The sequence below is a fragment of the Sebastes umbrosus genome, chromosome 16 (assembly GCF_015220745.1).
Source record: "Sebastes umbrosus isolate fSebUmb1 chromosome 16, fSebUmb1.pri, whole genome shotgun sequence".
Lineage (NCBI taxonomy): Eukaryota > Metazoa > Chordata > Actinopteri > Perciformes > Sebastidae > Sebastes > Sebastes umbrosus.
Window position 1 is genome coordinate 16,063,474 of NC_051284.1, and position 21,299 is coordinate 16,084,772.

General features: G+C 40.3%; 1 protein-coding gene across 9 annotated transcripts in view; it reads right to left on the reverse strand.

Annotated features, from left to right (window-relative positions):
* Positions 1–21,299, reverse strand: part of eml1 (EMAP like 1) — a 63,791-nt gene that overhangs the window by 9,992 nt on the left and 32,500 nt on the right. For 3 of the 9 annotated variants that reach the window (XM_037796809.1, XM_037796806.1, XM_037796805.1), the window contains exons 2-9: positions 12,777–12,959; positions 12,475–12,528; positions 9,827–9,965; positions 7,686–7,751; positions 6,492–6,620; positions 6,290–6,318; positions 4,028–4,054; positions 119–248 (exon numbers count right to left, since the gene is read on the reverse strand). In XM_037796809.1, coding sequence (XP_037652737.1) covers positions 119–248; positions 4,028–4,054; positions 6,290–6,318; positions 6,492–6,620; positions 7,686–7,751; positions 9,827–9,965; positions 12,475–12,528; positions 12,777–12,959 — 757 coding nt within the window. Of the gene's footprint in view, positions 1–118; positions 249–4,027; positions 4,055–6,289; positions 6,319–6,491; positions 6,621–7,685; positions 7,752–9,826; positions 9,966–12,474; positions 12,529–12,776; positions 12,960–16,012; positions 16,160–21,299 lie in introns of those variants that run through there. The other 6 variants (XM_037796808.1, XM_037796807.1, XM_037796810.1 and 3 more) reach the window with 6 other exon arrangements.

Below are 21,299 nucleotides of genomic sequence, written 5' to 3' on the forward strand. Positions count from 1 at the left end.
CATTTGTCAGCTTCCTCTCTCAACTACATCACTGGACAATCTGGATTTACTCTCCTCAGAAGATTACTTTCCAAATCACAAGCAGGACTGTATTTAAAAAAAGTGAAAAAAAGGATACACCCAGTCCAGTTTGAGTTTGTTGCTGGGCAGGTCAGCTCTGGCCTCCAGACAGTAGCTGTCCACCTGGTCTTTGGGCATGTACATGGTAATGGGACGACCCTTCAAGTACATTTTCACATAACCTTCCTCTGGAAAAAGCAACAGAAAAGAGCAGTGAGATAATTAATATACATGTAGGAAAAATATAAATATAAATATTTGACAAGTATACAAAAAGCACAGACATGACAATGAAGCATAATACAATGTGTTAAATGTGTTATTATGACGTGGGTGACAATGTTGATGAATGTGTGACAAGACTCGAGGATAATGGAGGGATGTGATATGATGGGTGTTGTTTTTGACTCCATTAAAGACAACAAATGACAGAATTTGAAAACACAAACAAATTAGCTTTTTAACCGACTTTATTAGTCATTTCAAATACATTCTTATGACAACAAAGACCGCAAAAAATGAACTGCAAACACGTTCAAAACTCATAAATGTTCAGCTCACAGCAGAGGTTAACCAACAGAAAATGCAGACACAAGCAGAGCGATGGAAATGTTATGAGAAAAAAACGAAAAAAAACAGATTTAAGCTTAGAGAAGGGGATAATGAGAAATCCTCAACAATTTAAAACATGCTAACACTGGAAAAACAAATCATGCAAAAAATATTAAGGGGACCAAAACAAACAAAATTAACCATTTATGTCCACAAATAAATAAATATTTATTTTTCTTTTTTGAAGCTCATTAGAAGAAAATACTATCATGTAAGGTAATATAATAGATTTGTGGATGAGATTTTATTAGCTGATGCTAAAAATCTCTTTGCAACTTCTTTGGTGTGAGGGGACACGTTGGACAGAAAGTGACCACCATATGGTGCATTTAATGGTGCAGATCTGATATGAAACCATGAATTTGGTTCGAGCACACTGCAGCTCCATAACTAGAATAAACATCTAGAGAAGTGAGTGTTGCTGTTTTGTATTTCCAGACTTGATTAGTTAGTAACAAATCTGGAAGTACTGGCTGGGAGACTTGACGGGGCTGCGATAACTGGGTGTATCAAGGGGAGAGTACGAAGACAAACTCCCCGACTTTCTCAACTGGAGGTTAAAACTCGGGGGCTTTCTGAGCGGTGGCACCTTGGCGGCACCGCCCTTTCTGGCCGTGCCTGCCATGCTGCTTTCTGAGGTTTGTTGGGGCCTGGCGGCTGAATGGGACATTACAGACGAAGCGGCGGGGCTGCTGCTGGTCTCCTTCCGTTTAGCAGAGCGGCTGAGGTAAATCTGTACTGTGACTATGATGTTGACGGGGAAAAGAGCAGAGGAGCCAGTGATGGAAAGGAGCGGTGGAGGTTGTCGAGGCCGGATGGGTGGAGGGGGCCAAACGGGGACAAGCAGGGCAAAAGGGTGGAGATGGTTGGCAGAATACGTTAGACAGATGTAACTATAAAAAGGAAAGTAGGAAAACTGGGATCGTATCTTGAATTCTTGGTTGTTAAGAAGTTTTTTTTCACTGTCTCATCAGCAAGATCCTCGCTAACTAGTCTAAATCAGTGGTTCCAAACCTGGGGGTCAGGACCCTAGCAAGGGGTCATAAGGTTAACCTGAGGGTTACGAGATGATCAATGGGGCAGGAGAGAAGAAAAATCTACATACAGTATATGGAGAATAAAATGTCCTATAATAAATAATTACTTAATAAATACAGTATTACTTGGGTTTGAATGGAGCTTTTCTTTCAAGAAAATTCCTATTTTCCCTTTAAAAAGGACCTTTTATGCTCATTTTCAGGTGCATACTTGTATTTTGGGTTTCTACTAGAACATGTTTACATGCTTTAATGTAAACGCTTCATAATACCGGCCGTGCTGCCCCTCTGAAAGGCTGCTCTGATTGGTCAGCTGGCCCACTCTATTGTGATTGGTCCGCCAAACCAAACTCTTCGGACTCCGCTCCAGCTCCGCTCTAACGAGCTTTGTTTGAGGACGTGCCAAACTAGCCGCTAGGCAGCTATTATGCAAACGTGTTACTTGGTGACATCACCATGTTACGGATGAAAAGGCGGGACTTAAAGTGGCAGTAGGCAGTACATTTTTGGCATCATTGGGCAAAAATTCCATAATAACCTTTCAGCATATTGTAATTCAAGTGTTCTGAGAGATAACTAGACTTCTGCACCTCCTCATGGCTCTGTTTTCAGGCTTTAAAAATTCTAGCCCTTGACGGCATTGAGAGAGCGTTCCTATTAGCTGTGCTCTGGTCATGTTACCAGAACTTGGCGTTCCTTCACCAGATTTCACAATGGTGGCGGCGTAACAAACGTTCTCATTTCACAGCTAAACAGTACACTACAAGATGATTCTGCAAACATTTGAGGCGAGAAATAGGCATTAACGTAACATAATATTGATTCATATTTGATCAATGCGGCCTAGTTTGACCGTGATGATTTTTGTCAGGTTACCTGTTTCATGTACTACTGTCACGATATAGTGACCGTTTTATAGAAATAACTTTTTTTAATCATATTTGCTCCAATCTCGCCTACTTCAGCTTAAAGCAAGGTGTTTCAGGCAGTTCAGGAGCCGTGTTTCTGTGGGGGAGAGGAACTCCCTTTGACGTGGACTTTGTAACTTTGCTCTTTGTCACTATGCACAAAAAATAAATATAACACACTAAAGGAAAGGGGGAAAAGGAGAAAAGCATAATAGGTCCCCTTTAATCAACACCATTTTACTTTATTTTTTTCCAAGAAACGTCTTACGATATATTAGTCTTGTGAAATACTGCAAAGGTTTACCTCTTCAGGCCTTTAATAATTATTCAGATGAAACAAGCGGAGATGTTTAGGGGACAAAATGACTCCGATTAAACTGCTCACAACACAGATGTACTGTATGCAACCCGTGACGAGGGGGACGCCAGCTGCTTAATTTTAAGGGGTCACCCACCAAAAATGTTGAGAACCACTGGTCTAGATGCTTTCAAGGGTAAATTGCTCAGATTATCTTTAAGCAAATGAATTATCCTACAACATGAGTGGCTAAACAGCAATATATCTGGGAGGAAACTAGCTTTAACTCCTTTTTAAATTCTTGGCAGCTTTGTGAATACTTTGAAGGAGACTACACACAAACAGACGACACCTCAGGCCCTGTGAGAAAACTACAAGCAGTGAAATCAAACAGGAACTACCCAGAAAAGAGACTGAATGTGTTTGTAATGCAAATATTCATTTTGAGGGCAGAAAGATAATAAGAGCAGCTGCTAATCTACTTGCTTTGAGCTGCAGCGAGGAATCTCAGAACAGAGGATTTCAAGTGTTTGCTGGAAAAAACTCAAAGCGACTGCGAGGAAGCGAGTGTCAGCAATCTTTGTGTTGTTACTATGGTGACAGAGACTAAAATGCCTACGAGCGAAAGTGAGGGTGCGAGCAAACACACGCGCGTTTGGTGTAGCAGCAGCTTCAACCATAGTTGAACAACAAGTGTGGAGACACACAAGTGCAAACACTGCAATCACACTCAGTGGAGGTTAGGCAGGATGTGTGTGTATGTGTGTGTGTTAGTTAATTAAGTCTAAGAACAATAAAGGGAACTCTCACACGCACACACTTTGTCAGCCCACTCCTGCCCCTGTCTGGACAGCTCTCTGATCATTGCACCGAAGCAAATCTCTAAAGTTTCAGATATCTCCCGAGTGTTTGGGAGGACAAATCCAAACGGGATATGTATTCAAATTTCAAAATAATAGTCTTTTATCTTTTGCCTCTGCACTGCAGCTCAGAGCAGAGGTGATGCATGTTCAGAGATCAAAACAACTCATCTGCAGTGTCCAGAGAGCTGTGTAGGCCGGGGGGCTTTAGGCGAGGGTGACGGGATGGGGAGGGGGGGGGGGGGGGCCTACCTTTGCAGTGGGTCACACGTCGCATCCCTTGTAAAGGTCACAGAGAAAGACACAAGCACCAGGTGAGGGGTGGCATGGCTTTCTCACTCCCTGGTCTGTCCTAATATGAGGGAACTTCCTGTTTCCTGGTGTTAACGAACAGCCTCTGTCCTTAATGCTCCTAATGAATCAGTGCTCCTCCCTTAATGTTCAAAATCAATCAGTGCTCATTTCTGTGTGATGGTGTCCCACCCTCTGCTCCTACGTGATTAAATTGACTTGGCTTTTTTCCTTTGTTTAGTCATCTACAAAGAAAAAACTCTGATTTGAGCATTTTTAAATCAACTTTTGTTTCTTACTATTCTTTACAATGTGAAAGTAAAAAACAAACAAACTCATGTGCTTGCACTGGCTTGCAGCACATTTAGTTTTATCAAATGAACCACTTTGCATGTAATCACTTCATGTATTGCAGGTTAGCATTATATTGGCAGAATTTACTGCTGCAATTATCTGTTGTATTGGTTAACTGTCACCTAGTGGCAGTTTATGTCGCTGATCGGGCCGATGCGGGAGATTGTTTGCCTATAATTAATTCAAATGTCCAATAAGTGGTGCACAGTGGTAATAATTAACCCTGTGGCTACATTTGGCAAATATACAGATAGTCTGATTTTATAGGTGGATCATATTTGCTATAATTGGACCTCAAGCTAAAGAAAATGCTAAAGGTCGTTTGTTAGTTGGAGTGGGTCAGTAAGCTGTACACTTTGTTTGGACGCGGCCTGATCTGAAGAGAACTGGAGCCAGGTGTGTAAACCAAATGAAAAAACAGCGGTTCAATTTACACAAAAAAAAAAAATCAATAGCATGTCGGAGATGAAAATTCGGATCAATACTCATTTCATTTCATTTCATAGTCAGTCAGTCCCACTGTCTTGATACCAGGTGGTTTCTGCTTTCTGTATAAAGAATAAACTGTGTGCGAGATGATCCACTTGTCTTATGGAAACACTATAAACTCAAAATGTAATGGGTTGCTCCTCCTGTGCTTCTTTAGCTCTTAATTGTCTTTGTTGTCTTTGTGTTCGAGCTCACACATGTCACATAAACTCATGAAAAGATTACAAAAAATAAGAGAAATCAGGAGCTAACGCTATCTTAGTGAGGTCGCAGTGTGCTGTTTTCAGATAAAGACAGCAATCACTAATTTAAGGTAATTGTAGTATTTTTCAACTTGGGTCTTATTATTATTATTGTAGCCATAATGACTATTGGTAATGCTAACTTTGCACTCGCCATCTCCGTCGTAGAGATTTGTGAAATGCGGACACCAAAAAAAAACAAAAAAACAGTGTGCATAAAGCTTATTTTTTTGTAGTATATGCTTTAATTTTATTTGGACGTAGTGTATTTGTGCAGACTAATAAACTTATGGCATATTAGATGTATTTCTCTCCATTAGCTGAAATGTATGACATCATAAAGTTTGAATTTTGTAAACAGACATGACTACTAACAGTTAATTTGTCCATTTGTACATGGTGCTTTGGGGGTAAAATACCAAAATATGGAGGGACAATCATTTACATTTGCGCTTTATTTGTATGTCTATGTACACCTGATGTTAGGTCCAATAAATTATTACGGGGAAAAAAGGCTTCCTAAAGCGTTCCAAATAAATTTCAGTTTTACATAAATAATTAAAAACGTTTGCGAGGCCAGTTTGGTTAGCTGTAAATTTGCAGTAGCAGATCTCTCTACAGTAGCTTAATGAATCCATGGGACTACTTTCTGGGTTTCAGCTGGACTCAGTGACAAGCGTTTGAGATGATTCATGTAAAATTTAATTTCATTTGGAAAGCTGTAGGAGGCTCACTCTGCTGTACAGACTCCACGTCTCCTCAGTCTCTACACAACAGAGGTTATGAGTTTTTAATGACCCAGAGTCAGAATGGCCTCAATTATGAGAGTAAGTCTACCAAAACAGAAATATATCAGAATTTAATTAAATTTAAATGAAAATTGTACACAACTAAAGTTCAATTTAAACAATGCAGAAAGAGATTTTTGAAAAGAAAAAATGAAAGGAAGTTTGGATGTGAAGATGTAGTGATGGATGAAGTGGTTATATGTGAAGGAGATCATGTGCATCATGAGAAGGATGAATGTTTGACACTGATGTTTATAAGACACAACAACAGCATGTGTTAAACGGCTCTCAGTGTATCACAGCATCAATCTATCAGGCTACAGAGCCATAAAGGTGCCTCTAGTTCTTACCTGCATTGAACACTGGATCCCTCTGTTTGCTGCAAAGTAAATGAGTAAATAGACAGCTGTCATTCCCGCCTCCAGATAAACCATTATATGTTTTTGATTTGAAAGTGATTCATAAGGAGACCAGTGGATTTTTCTGGTGTGTCAAACTAGAGGATGAATGTGTGAGCCACTAAACGCTGATTTAGCGTGACGTCCGTGTTACCTGTCACTTCTTTTGCCGCTGGAATTGCTGCCCGTGGATCCGGCGCGGGTTCGGTTGCCCTTGTTGTCGCCCGAATCTTTCCGCGTGAGAGTTCCCACGTGTTCGTTTGAGTTGGCTCTCCTCACAGTGCTGAGGTGACAAGGAAGGCAAAAAGAGACAGGAAAGAAATAGGTCATAAAACTACCTGACGCTGCTTTCCTAAAACTGCCCTCTGGTGAAGTTTTCATCTAAGAAATAGCTTTTGAAAGCACGAATTTCATGATTCAGCTTATATCTGTCTTAATATTGCTTCAAATATAAAAAATTGTGTGACTCTTGCACTAAAGCAAAAAAGAAACGTGGATGTTTGTTTCCCCACACTTATCCACTCTGGTGATCATAACTACAATGTCAGTACAGACCTGTGCAAATCTGCATATTGGCGGTGCAGACAGCCTGCCTATTTACAACAATGAAAAGGCTCCATCAGCAATCCAACGGCCAGTAGGCCCAGTCACCTAATCCACCCTATGGGAGAAAAGTCTATTCAAACCCTAAAACTGGCCGGTGGCCGTTGTCCCTTCTGGAGAGCCTGTGTGTGTTCGTTCAGTACAGAGCAGAACAGACCAGAAAGAAGAGAGAGAGAGAAACTGTTGTTTGCTGTGTTATCCCACGAGGAATCATAGTAATTGGGCCACAGGGCATTGGGGAAAGGCTGTTGTGTGTGTGTGCCAAAACTGATGGGATTGTGACCAATCTGCAGTTTAGATTAATCCCAGACACACACTGTAAGCAAAACAAACAAAGAATGATGACTTAAACAACAATGAATTTTAGCAGTGAGAGAAATGTCACATTAGTAATGTTTCCATTCAATTTTCAAGTGAATTTTAAAGGACCAGTGCGTAACATTTAGGGGGATCTATTAGCAGAAATGGAATATAACATTAATAAGTATAATAATAAGTATTTTCTTTAGTGTATAATCACCTGGAAATAAGAATTGTTGTGTTTTTGTTACCTTAGAATGAGCCGTTAATATCTACATAGGGAGTGGGTCCTCTCCACGGAAAAAAAAAGCGAATGGAAACATGACTATGTCACAATTATCATGCAACTTGATGATGATTTAATAACTGAATTATAATGGTTAGCATGCATCGGAGCTGCGATGCAGCGATGATGTTATATCGTGACCAGTGATGATCCTCTCACCTGAGGGGCAGGTAGAGCATTCTGGTAGAGCGAGACAGATAGGACAAACTGGACAGATTGGCGGGACTTCACATTGTAGGTGGTCAGGACATAAACAGGATATAACATCATAGTTGGAAAGGACATGTTATCAGAGAGAGGACAAAGGGGCGGACATGCAAGACAGGAAAGATGGGAAAGACAGACACCACAGTACGTAAAGATAAGCAGAGGAGACGACTGAAGCTGATCATCTATCTTACAGTATTCAATCTATACTAATCACAAATTAAGTTGATTGTAGATTTCATAGAAAACTTTGGCAATTTAATTAATTAAAAATGAAATAATAATTTTTCTTTAAATTAATTGCTAAAATAATAATTAATAGAATGTTTAACATTCAGCATAAGTCAAAATTCAAACCCTCCATTTAGCAGAGCAGCAAGAAAAGTCATTCATTATCTTCATTTACGTATATCTAAGCAGACACTGTGGTCATGTGCTTCGTATTTTTCTTTGTTTAAACAACCTGGAGGAAATTAAAAACGTATACATAACGGGTATATTTTATTGGCTCATTACAGTATTTTTCAGCCGTACTCAATATATTGAAATGTGTTAACTTAAAGACCAATAGAGGTGGGAATCACCAGAGGCCCCACGATAGGATATTATCACGATCCTTGAGTCACGATACGATCTTATTGAGATTTTAAACATTTTGCGATACGCTGAGTATTGCAATAAGATATATTGCGATATATTACCTTTTTACAACTGTAAATTATGCAGTTTGTCAACATCTGTTTTATCTTGAGGTCAGAGGTCAAGGGACCCCTTTGAAAATGGCCATGCCAGTTTTTCCTCGCCAAAATTTAGCCTAACTTTGGAGCATTATTTTGCGTTCTTCCCGACATGCTAGCATGGTACCAATCAATTCCTTAGGTTTTCTAGTTTCATATAATACCAGTTTCTTCACTCTGACTGAGCCCGCTACAGCTTCTGAAAGACAGAATAGCTGCTGGCTGGATTGTTAAGAGGTTGATAGTTGTAAGTTATAATAGTAATAATGAAAGGTCGATACTTGGCGTCCGTGTATCGATACAATATTGCAATACTATGTTCTATCGACTTTTTCCCCACCCCTAAATGCCAATAAATCAATTAAATAACGAAGGATTCAGTATTTCAAATTCCTTTCGTACAAGTTCACGGTTCAAGAAGTCATGAAGTAGAAAGAGCTTGAAACCATTCAGAGAAACACAATAAAACAAGACATCAAGGAAATACACAAGACCAAATCACGCTTCCTGCATTGATACTGTTTGTTTCTATCAACCATCCTCATACTGGTTACATTTCTTTACTGTCCTCTCCAGTAAACCTTAAGGTGAGAGTCAGCGAGCATTATAAAGCATCAACTCTCAGTCTTCCCGGAGTAGAAATAAAACTACACACATTGAGCATCAAGGCAACAACGCCACAGGGACGTTAACAGCTGTTTGGATTGGAGCTGCTGTCTACTGAGCTTCATCTGATTATGGTAATGTCATCCAGGGATGGGAGAAGGCCTATTGTTCCCCCTGACAGACAAGATTGATAACCTGTGCTCCACATGCATGTATAAACACACACACACACACACAACGGGGAAGCAGAGATGACAATACTGCTTCTCTGTTTATCAGCCTTGTTAACTGTCAGTCGCTTTTGCTGATAAAAAGCCAGATATATGAAGATGTATGGCTCGAATGATCTGACATGGCACAGACTGACAGGACTGAAAAATGTCTGGAGACTAATAAAATGTCTGGAAAGAAAGACGTGATACATGCAAGACCTCACAAACTGGCCAACATGTAGCCGTGTCTGGATTTAACACGTTTAGAAGAGTGTTAACAAGACCCGAAGGTTCAGTAAAGCAACACTACACTTAAGAAACTTAAGACTAAACATTCGACTTAGAGCTGTAGCACAAACCTTCATGTCTATTACCTTAGAACGGGTCAAAAACAAATGTAAATAACCTCCTTAAAAGTAAAAATAATGCAATAGATAAAAGATAATAGAATAATATACAGTAGAACATAATCCACAACTGCAAACATATAGGTTGCACGGTCATTTAGGTGGCTAAGGATTATTTCTCGTCTCCTCACCTCTTGCCGGCAGATGTGCTGCTGTCCTTCCTGGATCCGGATCCAGACGGGGAGGGCAGAGTGCTGCTGCCTTTCTTTGGTAGGATGGTCCCGTTGTTGACTGTGGGCCGTAACGGCAGGGTGGCGATCATTGGCCTGGCTGGAAAGGAAAAAGGACAAAGACAGGGCAGGTTCACTAAAAAGATGGATACAAGACCAGAACCAACTCAACTGCTGTGGTGTCATCAAAGTAACATCTGTCAGAGAAATTGCGTTTCCCGGTGTATAATTATCTTGATAATTAGTGAAATGGGGTAAAAATCTGTGTACCAGGAGGGTAGGTGTAGTGGAAAGCCTCCCAGCATGCAGTGGGGTAACAGGTTTAATGACATCACTCTCTGGTTATGCATGTTTCGACAATGTTACAAGTCACAATTTTTTCTATAGTGTTCCCACAGCTCACCTGTTGTTATTTCACTTAGGGCTGAAACTAACAATTATTTTCATTGTTGATTAATCTGTCAATTATTTTCTTGATTAATGGATTAGTTGTTTGGTCTATAAAATGCCAGAAAATGGTGAAAAATGTCGATCAGTGTTTCCCAAAGCCCAAGATGACGTCCTCAAATGTCTTGTTTTGTCCACAACTCAAAGATATTTAGTTTACTGTCATAGAGGAGTAAAGAAACCAGAAAATATTCACATTTAAGAAGCTGGAATCAGCATTTTTTACTGTTCTAAAAAAACTAGTCAAACTGATCAATTGATTATCAAAATAGTTGGCAATTCATTTAAAACTTGACAACTAATCGATTAATCGTTGAGAATACCAAAAGCCCAGGTTTTGGACTATAAACTTTACTCTTTTTACATTCTGCCATAAAAACGGTAATTACTGAGGGATCACTGTTCTGTCCACCTGCATGTAGAACAGGAGGAACTCTCTCTTTGTTATTGGTTAATGCAATAATGAAACTTCAATTGAACCGCAACACTTTTTTGATTATACTTGATGTATAGTCAACCGATTATTGTTGCAGTCTTAAACACCACACATGATATGATCAATGACATCATGCTCTTCAGTGAGGATTCAAAGAGACATGAAATCATTACACAGTGTAAAATAGCATAAGAGCAAAAGTAGAAATCTTAAATGTAATGCAAATATGAATTAGCTTAACTTAATGTTTTTTTTTCTCATTTTATTGATAATATTATTCTGTTTTGATCACTTTTCCATAGAGATGATTTATGTTTACAAATAATTTGCAGGAGGCGGTTTGACAACACAAAAGGGACATGCACACACACATGCCAGTCAGGCAAGCCCAGAATAACAAATCCCAGCTGTAGCTTTATCTGCAGTGATAAATATTTAATAGACCCTGTTTCATCCATCACACACACACACACACACACACACACATACTGCTCTGTTATCTTTCATGTAGTAATTACGCAGCAGGGGCAAACTGCAGGTTGTAATTTTGTTAGCATGTTAAAGAAGATGAATGTGAGTCCATGGCTGTCCATCATTATGCAGCTTGTGTGCATAAGCTTTCTGAATCAGATCACTGTGCTTCAGTAGAGGAGAGCAGGCTGCGGACTCCCTGCAGCTAAAAGTGAAGAACAACGAAGGAAAGCAACTCCGAGTCTGAGTCATCCTCCGGCTCGCAAATCAAACTGAAACTCCATCCGTCCGCAGTCACTCCGGAGACCGAAACTGGCAGCGGCTCAGAGTCATAATCTGTTTCTGTACTCAAATGCACATTTGAGGACATAAAAAGGCATGAAGTGCAGCAGATTTCACATGCAGACTTCATCAGCCTCCTGGGTGAGGATGCTACTTGAGAGACAAATTGTATCAAACACACCTCAGCTGAAAATCCACCCATGCAGTGCAGTGTTACACAATAAAAACGGAAAAGCGAATCATCGATCAATCTATGGTGTTCAGTGCTTTCTTATTCTGTGATGATGTGAATTGTGATTCGTTAGGTCTGCTTCCTACATTTCCCAGAGAGCAGGTGAGAACATACTGCATTCAGCTGTGTGATATCAGGTGGAGGGAGCAATAGCAGAAGGAAAAATAGTTTTTTGAGTTACGTACATTAAGAATTGTGCCTTTTACTTGTGAGAGGTGTTGTTTCAACTCTAACTTAAAGGAATAGGTTGATCTTCTTATCTAACTTTCAGCAAGAAAGCAAATAAGCATATTTCCTAAAATGTCAAACTATTCTTTACTATAACTGTAATTTGTGGTGGATTGCGTTACTTTGCCAGGTGTCCCTGTTGTTTTGTCCATGTGACGTCCCATCGTTATGTTTGGGCAATTTTCTAGAAAAAATTAGGGGGGAATTGTCCTTTAACAGAAAGGTTGCACATACACAGAGTTAAATACCAAACGTGCTCTGCAGCTTATTCTTACTAAGCTTTGACAGTTCATTGATAAAATTATCAGTGAGTTCTTGGACTATATCTAATGCAGACCGAGATTCCCCCTGGCTAACTAAATCTGTTTCTATCTGTGTCTTCACACTCAGATCACATAGTCTCAGGCAGTGCAGTGCTGAAAGTAACTGTGTGTTTCCTAGTGACTGAAATGTGCTTTTTGTAAACACAACACCAAGCCTGGTTAGTGCAGACAGACTCCACAGTCGGCCTACCTGGCTTCCCAACATTGCTGTCTGCTGAGGGAGACTTTCTCATCAAAGCAGGGTCTATATACACATGATGACGCACAACACGTTTAACGACACAACACAGTCCAGGAGGAGAGGGGACAGGAGGGAGAGGAAGAGGAAGGAAATAAGCAGGGTTTACAGGAAAGTAGACATCATCAGGAAAGAGAAAGAGGAAAGGGAGAAAAAGGATAACTCCAAAAACATGCCTGTAAACCAGAAGAACTTGCTCGACACCCCAGGGCTGAAAAACCCATGAAATTCAAATGCTTGTGCACGTATGTTACCTTTGGTGGGTCCTCTGCGTGAGCCCATGGCCTGCTGCTCCTCGGACGCGTTGAGCCTGCGCACCACGTCGGCCAGAGCGGACTTCAGCAGCTGGATTTCGTCCTCCTGCATCTGGACCCTCTGCTCCAGAGAGGCGATGCGGTCGGTAACCTCCATACTGCTGGCTGCTGACGCACTGTCATCTGAGGACACACAGTGAGCTTGTGTCAGAGATGTGGAAAATGTCACAGCGCTGGCATATAGTGGCATTTAACATAATATCAGATATAAGTCAGTTAGTGCTAGGGATATTGGTACCTTTAAGGTATCGACCGAAATAACCACTAATTAGTATCAAAACGTCTCCAGTAAAATGATGCCTGCATTCGATCCTTTTTGTACCCAGATCTAGATCTAGATCTCGCAGCCATTCACCGCAATGTATTCATGTAATTACATTTAATGTGATGTGTGATTGGTCCTCTACCGCAGCAGCTACAACCCCATAAAGTCTGTGGTTTGGTGAAGTATAACATGTTGTATTTGACAGAGTATAAAATACAGATTTGCGAGATTATGAAGTCATAATTTACGAGAGAAAAACAAAATAGTGGAGTGAAAAACCCAGATACCGCCAGCCACCGTCTGAATTTCAATGCTCCTAAAGTAGCGTTATTATGGTAAGGATGGCCTCTGAGTGAGGCGAAGGTCCTGAAAGATACATATACACATTTTCTTTCTTGTTCTTTACAGGAAAGTAGAGACGAACAGCTTCTATCTTTGGTCCACACATTCGTGGTTTTATGGATTAATCCCTTTACTTTTATTTCATGCAGATGTAGACATAAAGGATAGAAGAAGAAAGGGCAGAGCCAGGACTGGAATACAAACAGTAAACTCCTTTTAAACCTAGAGCTCACTTTTCTGCTTTGAGGCTCTTTGTGGAAGCCTTTTGCCTTGTATGGTTCAAAGAGCTTTTCTATTCAAACCTTTATTCATGAGGCTGTTTGTTAACGCCTGTCTGTTCTTTGAGTTTAAACTAACTTAACACATTATTATCACCTCTCCAGCTGACACCCCGATAGAGGCCAAACACAGGCCGCCAGGGTCCACTTCATTACTGATAACACACACACGCAGGTCTCCTCCATTAACACTTTGATGTCATGGTGGCTTGATGAAATATTAATGTAAATCACTGCTGTGTTTTCCCCTGCAGACTTGTAATAACAGTCTGATGCATTATGCATTAGAGAGAAGGCATCTGGTGATTAGGCAGATCTGCAGTCTGGTTTCCCTCTGAGAATCTGAGCTGAGTCCAGACTGCCTGGAAACATTATGGAAGCTCCTCTTCTTCTGTAAACAACATTCGTAAACAATCAAGTACAACAGCGTTTTAAACACATTGAAATGGGAGAAATATCTGAATTTCTGGTGAAAACAAAGTGGTGTGATGAGCCTCTGAGTCTCTTCGATAAACAAAAGCTGCTCAGGGGATTCAGGACATCCCTGACCAGAGCCTCTACTCAAATATTTGCTTGCAGATAAAAAAAGATCCTTTCGAAGTGTATGGTATTTTTATTATCAAAATAATGTCAATCAGTGCTGCAATAACACACATTTGGGACATAAGTGCATAACAGCTTAATATCATAACATTAAAGCGTGGAAGTAGGGCTGGGCGATATGGCCGAAGTCTTCTATCATGATATAGGTAATTTTAAACAATACAGCATGTTTCTGGTAATTCAATAAATAAATAGTCTATTAGAAATAACCACATGGTAAATTTTCAAACGAAAAGTACGGAGTATTTTCTCATTTTAAGAGCTCGAGTGCAAAATGAACATACAAATTTTAAGTGAAATTATAGAGAAAAAATAAGTAAATATAGGCTTAACCAATATCACGATAGAAATGGTATAGAAATATATATACGATAGACATTTTTATATCGTTTTGTCGATATATTTGACATATTGCCCAGCCCTATGTAAAAGTAATGTTAACGAATATGATTTTCTGAATAGCAACGGTGATATTCAATATCATAATTTCATGGTAGAAGTGTAATACCTACGTTTGTTGCAAGACTTACTTGACAAATGATTAATATACTGTAGAATAGGCATAGATGAGGTCAGAGGTCAAGGGCACCTTTTGAAAATGGCCGTGACAGATTTTCCTCGCCAAAATGTAGCCAATCCTAACAATGGATTCCTTTGGTTTTCATATGATACCATCTTCACTCTAGCTTTTAAACTGAGCCCACTACAACCTTTAAAAGATCGAATAGCGGCCGGGCCCGATGGCGAGCCTTCGGATTTTTAAGAGATTAATTAAAAGTCAATAAAGTGTTTTTGGAGAATGGATACAGTATCACAACACATAATATCGCGATACTCATGTGTATCGATATTTTCTTACACCCCTACAAAACATGGAGTCAGACTTTTCATCCAGATACATTTAACCATGATAATCATACACCTTTAGCTCTTGATGTGTAATGAAATAATATGAAACGTGAGTCTCTGTGTTTGCAAGACCATCACACACTTTGATTATGCATCACATCAAGTATTCAGAAGTACATAATCCCACAAGGTCCAATGAAGTCATTTTAATTTAATTGGCAAAACATGCCGGAGAAGCAATTTCACAGATTTGTTTATGAGTGGACAAATCCCATTAGTGAGCAAAACCCTCATGCCTGTTAGCTGGTTATGAATTGTTTTAGTCGGGGAAACCGTTGAGGAGACAGGATGGTAAATTGGTGCATTAAGCAGATGGGACACTTGATGCTCGTAGCAGAAAATAGAAATCTGAGCAGATTCTGAGCAGCTGAATCAACCAATTAATGTTTCACACACAGAAACACACCAGCTATAGTGTGCATGTATACACACACACACACACACACACAAAAGTGTCCCTTTAGTCACCGTCACAGCCATCACTAATGTCTCCTTGTGATTAATAGCTTGTTGGACACATAAGAAAAGATTTCACTGTCACACTGCTTCACAGTGAGATTCCATAATGAAAACTCCCCGTCTGGACAAATGGAGGCAGATGAAAACTGCAGGTGCATAATTTAATACATTACACTCCCAGCAGTGCAGCAATATGCTCATACAGTCACTTACAGATTTCTACTCAAAGGAAATGCTTTCTTGTTTCATAACGACAACCTCACTTCTTCATCTGAACACACAAAGCCTTTTCCAGAGGATCTTAATAACTTTCTGCTCACCTGAGACGCTCTCTTTGAAGCGGCCCTTGTTCATATTCACATGCGAGTTATCCAGAGATAAAGCTTCTATTATCTGTTCAGCATCTGTTGTGGGTCTGCTCCCAACACTGACACAATGACAGCGTGATACCGACAGTCGTTGAAGTACAATGACTGGCTGTCACGGCCGTGATTCCCCCGGCTCTGCGCTAACCTCCTCCGTCTGTCACCCTGCTCCCCGGTTAAACCCTCTGGGGCAAGTTGACGCCCCCGTAACGCGTTCACAGGCAGGGCGGAAATTAGAAAAGTTCAGCTTAAGTTGGGTGTTGATTTTCATATAGAAGAATATGTGTTGACACTGTAGGGCTGGGACGATACACCTATCTCCCTATTCGATACTATCACGATACTTGGGTGCAGATTCAATATGTATTGCAGTTTTTAAGTATCGCCGTTCTACAAGTATTACGATTCGATATTACGATTTATGGTGATTTCTGTTTAACTTTTTTTAACACTAAACCATGGGAAAAGGTTGAATCATACACTTCTAGGGACTTTTACTTTGGAAAATATCTAAATTGATACAGTAAAAATGTTTGATTTTCAGTATGTATGTAGTCAGAGATGTCCTGAAGTCAAATGTCAAATATCAGTCATTGTCAGGCATTATTAATATTTTTACAGCAACCAAAAAAATCAAAAAATAAATACAATTCCCTCAGAAATTAGTGGTATTTTCTGTTTATTTTATAAGGGGCATGTCATGTTTTATACTTCTGGTGATCCAATCAATCTTATATCCATGTTTGTATTTTGTATATACAGTTAACACCTTATTTTGAAAACCGGATGTAGTCACACGTGTATACTTCTGCTAACTTCGTCAAGTCCGTCTCTAGCTCTTCTACATCCATGGTCAGCTCCGTCTGACTGTATTTAACATAAATGTCAGTATATGGGTGCTCTACAGTTGCAGCGTCGGACGATTTGAACACGGAGATGAGAGTGACAGCTGGCTTGACCGCACGTTACCGCAATATGATAACATTTCCTGTCCATGGCAGAGTTAGCATGCAGTTTTACCCATGATGTCTAGCTCTACTTTTCCTGGTAATGTGTGAAACCAAAAGTGTTTCCATACTTTACTGTATATGTAGCATTTACCACTGTGGATTTAATATGTGACAGAGCGGGTCGTATTCACGTGGAACCTCCACCATTTTCTACTTTTTCGTTTTGGCTCACAGCTGTTTTGGTTGACGGATACAGAACGGATATGACGTCATGTTACTCAGACTACTGTACAACAATAAAAGCGGTAACTTCGTTCTACCTCCGCATAGACTCAAATGAAGCAAATATATAGATTATGGCATTAAAAAATCAATTTCAAAATTGTAAAGACCACCCCTATGTTGCGTGTGTGGATTCGGCTAAATTTGCCCTTCATGTGACAACACTCTCTGGGGCTCAGGTCACATGCTTTCTGTCCGGAGAGACACAATCAGTAAGATGTCAATCTTCATTTAACAACACATCCATCACCACACACACCCGTCGTGTCTCTCCACAAAAGCAGATCATCACACCCTCGCTCCAGTGCACTGTTCACACCTGTCAGTCGGGCTGCCTAAATTACTTCATTTCTGTCAGTCTTCTTCAGCTTCTTTCTGAATGTCTTTTTCTGTCCCTGTTTCATTATCTGGTCAATATGTGGCTGGGTCACAAATCCGAGACGGATCTCTGAGCCCATCTATCTGCTCACCCTAATGCATCGTGACACGCTGCTCCCCATTACCTTCCTCTGCAAGGCTATGTCATTCTGGCAGGACCACCTGCCTGTTAGTGCTTGTCCATCAAACAGGGACTCAATGAAGGGCAAATAGAAAATTCAGCTCTCCTCAGTTCATTTTACCTGCTTTAAAATAACCACACCACCGACCCCCGCCTTTCATCTCCACCTTATCCAGTCATTTGCTGACCTCAATGCCATCAATAATGAACACTGGAGCGTGCACACATGCTCTGACCCATTTACCCCCTTCTTCACTCTCAACCACAAGGATCAATACACCGAAGGAGTAAAGAGACTAAGATAGTCCAGGGTGAATGTTTCTGATCAACGCAGAGGGTGCACTCGCACATTTTTAGCAACGCACAGCAACCTCATGTATAAAATATCTCCTGCAGCAGCCCAGTGTTGATCTGAGCTGTCTGGCTTTCTAGATGACTCACTCCTTGCATAATATACTATATAAACACGTGAGGAAATGTCCCAATACCAGCTGTCTCACCATGTGTCCGCGCACTCCTGCACTCTTTGACGATAATCCACTGACAACCAGCGTGATTGATGTCTATTTTCTTTTCACTCAGCGGTGCAGAGAAGCCAAACAATAAAGCTAAATTGACTTAATGGAAAGTTCAGCGGCCAAGTTAAACTGCACCACAATGGGGGGTTTTGAAAAACCAAAACCAGTGTTTGCAGAAAAGCAACACATCAAAGACACAAGAGGCTGCAGGAAACGGCCTGTCACAACATTATGACAACGATTCCTGTTTTTCATAGAAGGAGAGAAAGGCTATACCACACTGACTGCTGGCACATCTATCTACTTGCTGGATGCAGATAGCAAACAGCACTTTGCCAAATGGTTTTAATTTCAAAACATGAATGCACACACACACAGCCAGGTGGTGCGCTGCCATGCCAGTTCAGCTGCTGCAGATTATGCCTTCAGGAGAGCCATTTCTCCCAAAACCAATGAGTCACACACATTAAACAACCTAACTTCAGTCTGCGGCTGGCTTCACTAATGGAAGTCCGGACCTAATCATAATCAAGTGGCATGCAGGATTAAATTTAATGCCAAGAGGAAGAGGAGGTAGTGATTTAGAGACAGGCAGGGGGAGAGGAAAATGGAGACAGAGTTGATTGAGGGTGAATGAAGGTGAGGGAGTGAATAACCCTGATAATAAAACAAATCTACAGGCATGCTAGCAGCTCTGTGAGGCAATAGGCTTCTTAAGGCCTTTACAAACCGGGGAATGTGACGAATGAATGACATGAAAATGTGAAATACTCGCCTGTGAATATTATATGTCTAGGGTTTTTATTGTGAAAGGTAAGAACAGAAGGAGTGGATCTGGTCTGCGCTGCCTTTGTCAAGGTTGAAATGAGCAATACATTTTGCCTTCCTGGTTTGGACTACAAAGCCTTTGTGTTGTTGTTTCATAAATATAACCACTTCCACACAACTTGATTGGTTAATGCCTTTATTAGCGGAGCGAAAGCTCAGAAAATCGACCCTGTACCAAAAAAAAGTATGTCGCTTTTTCACAGCGTAATATTCACATTCTGTGTGAAAGTACTCATGACCAAAACAATAATGAGAAAGCACTCAAAGCCATACATGTCAACTTCATGGATGTCTTTTTCATAGCAATCCATCCAATAGTTGTTGAGATATTTCAGTCTGGACCAAAGCGGTGGACCCACCAACAGCCTCACTGGCTAAAACGTAAAAATAATCTAAATGTGTGTTGCTGAATGGCAAATTCTACACTAATTCAGATATTATGCAGAGAACAAGACATGAAAAATGTCATGCTTGAAATTGCAGCATTTAGAAAATTGCAGTCTGCCCCAGGTAGACTGAAATCATCCATCAGGTACATGTCAGCAGAGTGAAAAATGTGCAAAACCAATTGAGTTAGAGATTGAAGAAAGAATAGAGAAAGAGATAAATGACGGATCAATCCCGTGTGACAGCTGCAGCGAGCAGCGGATGACCTGACAGAGGTGTATTAGCCAATCAACTGGCCAGATTAGGGCAGACAGACGCTTGGTTTACAAGCTGCGTCTGATGGCTCCTGCTGGACCGGGGTTTAGGAGCTATAAATATACAGAGGTGGATCAGAGGAGGGGAAGCCCTCACACACGACCTGACTGAAGACGACAGAGGAGGAAATAGTTCAGGGAAAGAGAGAGAAACATGGCAGGGACAGCTCAAAACTGAAGAACAGAAGAAAGGGAGAAAGATGGAGCTGTGAATGTGTGTAGGTCATGAAGAGTGTGTGTCTGGGTCAAATAGGAGCGTGAAGAGAGGCCAAACGACACCCACGAGAGATCCAACTGTCCATGTACGAACACATTAAAGCCTTCCTTCCTCCCATCAGCTACATCCTTCCGGGGGTCAAACTCAGGTCAAATGGGATGCAGCAGCTCTCACACCTTAATGCTCTCACCATCACAGAGCACTGACAATTAACACACATACACTTGTAAAACCACTAAGCAGAACCTGGCTGGTATGGCTGAGTGCACGATAAGGGACTGTACACAAATTATTGCTGGATTAAAAGAAAGAAAAAAAAAAAAAATCATTGCAAATGATCGCACTAATGTGCACAGCGGGTCATAAAGGTACGCTTTGCCATATGGACATGTCTCTATTTCAGGGATTTCCCAACACACTTAATGTAACCTCTTCCATATAAAGTTGTCCTGTAATAGAGCTGCAAGGATTAATCGATTAGTTGCCGACTTTTAGATTAATTGCTAAGTATTTTGATAATCGATTAATTGATACGAGTAATTTTAACGAGTAAGTAAAAGAAAAAAAAGTCAAAATGTTCTGATTCCAGCTTCTTAAATGTAAATATTTTCTGGTTTCTTTACTCCTCTATGACAGTAAACTGAATATCTTTTTTTTTTAAGACGTCATCTTGGGCTCTGGGAAACACTGATCGACATTTTTGACCATTTTCTGACATTTTATAGACCAGACAACTAATTAATCGTGAAAATAATCAACAGATTAATCGACAATGAATATAAAGGTAAGTTACAGCCCTAATGATAATATGTTAAGGACTGTTGACTGTGTGGGAAAATGGTCCAAAAGTAAATCTTCACATTTGAGAAGCTGAAATCAGAGAATTTTCTGCATTTTTGTTCGAAAAATAACTTATAAGATTAATTGAATATCAACATTTGAGGACGTCATCTTGGGGCTTTGGGAAACACTGATCGACAATTTGGAAATCGCTAATTTTGCGTTCAATTTGCGCATTTGCCTTTGTTAGTTATACATGGTTGAAACAACTTTATATCTTAGAGGGAGGGTGTTGCAGTTGTTTTTTCCGAAGGCCAAATAAAAATAATAATAATGCTTGCAATTTGAATTAATGAAATATAAGATTTAACTTTGGTTCATAGATTTAGTTTTGGTTGACTCCTTAAAGCCTTTCTGAGACGCTGTGACGAATCTGAAAGCCACAAAGAGAGAGAGAGAGAGATAAG